Below are 1,848 nucleotides of genomic sequence, written 5' to 3'. Positions count from 1 at the left end.
CCCCCCCCCAGCGATCTGGTCAAGGCCCCCCCCCCCATCAGCCAAAGCTTGTCGGGCAGTCAGACCAAAAAAAAAGGGCCTAGCTTTCCCATCCTAGCCATTTCCCATCCATAGCCAAAAAAATCTCGTTTTGGGAGAAGGGGATACCCCCTCCCATTCCCACCCCTGGCTCAGGCTTTTGGCCCTCAATACTGGTGCACGCTATAGATACACCCATAAATACTTAGGACATCTTAGCCCCCCACATCTTAGCCCCCCCCCCCCAATAAATTATATCCTAGAGCCGTCACTGATTGTAGGGAGACCTGTATCTCAACTCTGCATTTTCTCTTATTTGGTTCCTGTTTCCACTTGTTTGTTATGTAATTACTTTACACTTTTTTCTGTATTTCTTTAGTGCTGCCCAGGATATGTTGATACAGTTATTACTTACTAATCTCAAAGGAACCATATCAATTGATGAGTTGGGACTTTTTTGTGGTTCCATGTTATTAAATGTCTTAATTGAATTGAATTGAATCTCAACTCTGCATTTTCTCTTAAATGTCATACTTGTTTGTTATGAAATTACTTTACATGACCTTTATTTTGTATTTCTTTAGTGCTGTCCAGGATATGTTGATACAGATATGACTAGTCATAAAGGAACCAAAACAATCGACGAGGGCGCTGAAACACCTGTTTATTGTGTCATGATACCAAAGAATTCAACTGGGCCCCAGGGAAAACATTTGTCTAATAAAACTGTTGTTCAGACTTGGTAGACTGTAATTTCTACTACAGTTATTGAAATGACAACTGGTTGTTCTGATTACATCTTACTGAACTCTGTTTTTCTCATTACACCTGGTTATCACACCTTGTTGAATATATTGTAAAGCCCAATATTTTCGCGATTTTACAATTTGACATATATCCCAACATTATATTTTCACGATTTTACAAATTGCAATTGTTTTTGTGTCTAATGCCCCCCAGGGTGTAGTAGACACTACGTTGTCATGCAACAGTTGACTTTTCTAATTCCGGTGGAGGTCATTATGTAGGTGGATATCTAAACCACAGACTCTATATACAACAGGATTAAACCATTAATTATTTTCCACATCATCGTTTCTATAGAATTAGGCAGTAGACACATGCTCACGCTGGGAGCCTATTTTTTAACATGATTCAGAAACCTGTCATTATGTTTTTTTAGCTTTTATATATATGTTTTCATCCATTTTCAAATAAATTGAGGCAAATAAACCACCTTGTCTGTGTTTTTATTGAATATATATATTTGCCTATGCAGCACCACCACTGATATATATAAATCATTAAAGAAAGGTAAATACAGTGTTCGAATAAAGGACATAATAATACATCATGTAGCATAGTTCTCAACGAATGTAGTCCTGTAAATAAATGAATAAAGAAATTGTGTAATAAAATGCCTCTGACAGGACTCGAACCTGCGACCTCTCGCTGTCAAGGCGAGCGTCATTACCATTAAACCACGGAGGCTTCATGGTTGAACAGATTCAAATACCACCAGATACACTCCATTACACAATTATAAGTACGGCTAGAAACAAATGGGATACGGACATAAACCACCCAGGACATAAACCACCCAATTGGAATATACCATTGTTAAAGTGGGTGGGCAACAGGGTGAACAATGTTGGGTGGTCTTGCTTTTATTTAGCTTTACAATAGGACTTAATTTGCTATTGTACACTCCTATTATACACCTTTAATTCATTCATTTCTTCTGACAACATGCATGTTGGTTAGTGATCATTGTAGATTTTAGTAATCACTGTGCTTAAAGTTTAATTTTTTTTAGTTTTCTAAATTTAT

At 37.3% G+C, this 1,848-nt stretch overlaps 1 protein-coding gene across 1 annotated transcript in view; it reads left to right on the top strand.

The window, feature by feature from the left end:
• The window catches only part of LOC117124183 (carbonyl reductase [NADPH] 3-like), a 25,611-nt gene extending 24,360 nt beyond the window's left edge, over positions 1 to 1,251 (top strand). Inside the window, exon 11 of the mRNA XM_033270337.1 lies at positions 603 to 1,251. Within this exon, the coding sequence (XP_033126228.1) occupies positions 603 to 764 (162 nt within the window). The 3' untranslated portion in view covers positions 765 to 1,251. The remainder of the gene's footprint in view (positions 1 to 602) is intronic.
• Positions 1,252 to 1,848: the final 597 nt, after the last annotated feature.

The sequence above is a fragment of the Anneissia japonica genome, unplaced genomic scaffold (assembly GCF_011630105.1).
Source record: "Anneissia japonica isolate Jap-2015-1 unplaced genomic scaffold, ASM1163010v1 scaffold502_len386481_cov162, whole genome shotgun sequence".
Classification (NCBI taxonomy): Eukaryota; Metazoa; Echinodermata; class Crinoidea; order Comatulida; family Comatulidae; genus Anneissia; species Anneissia japonica.
This window is presented reverse-complemented; position numbering and strand designations above follow the sequence as displayed.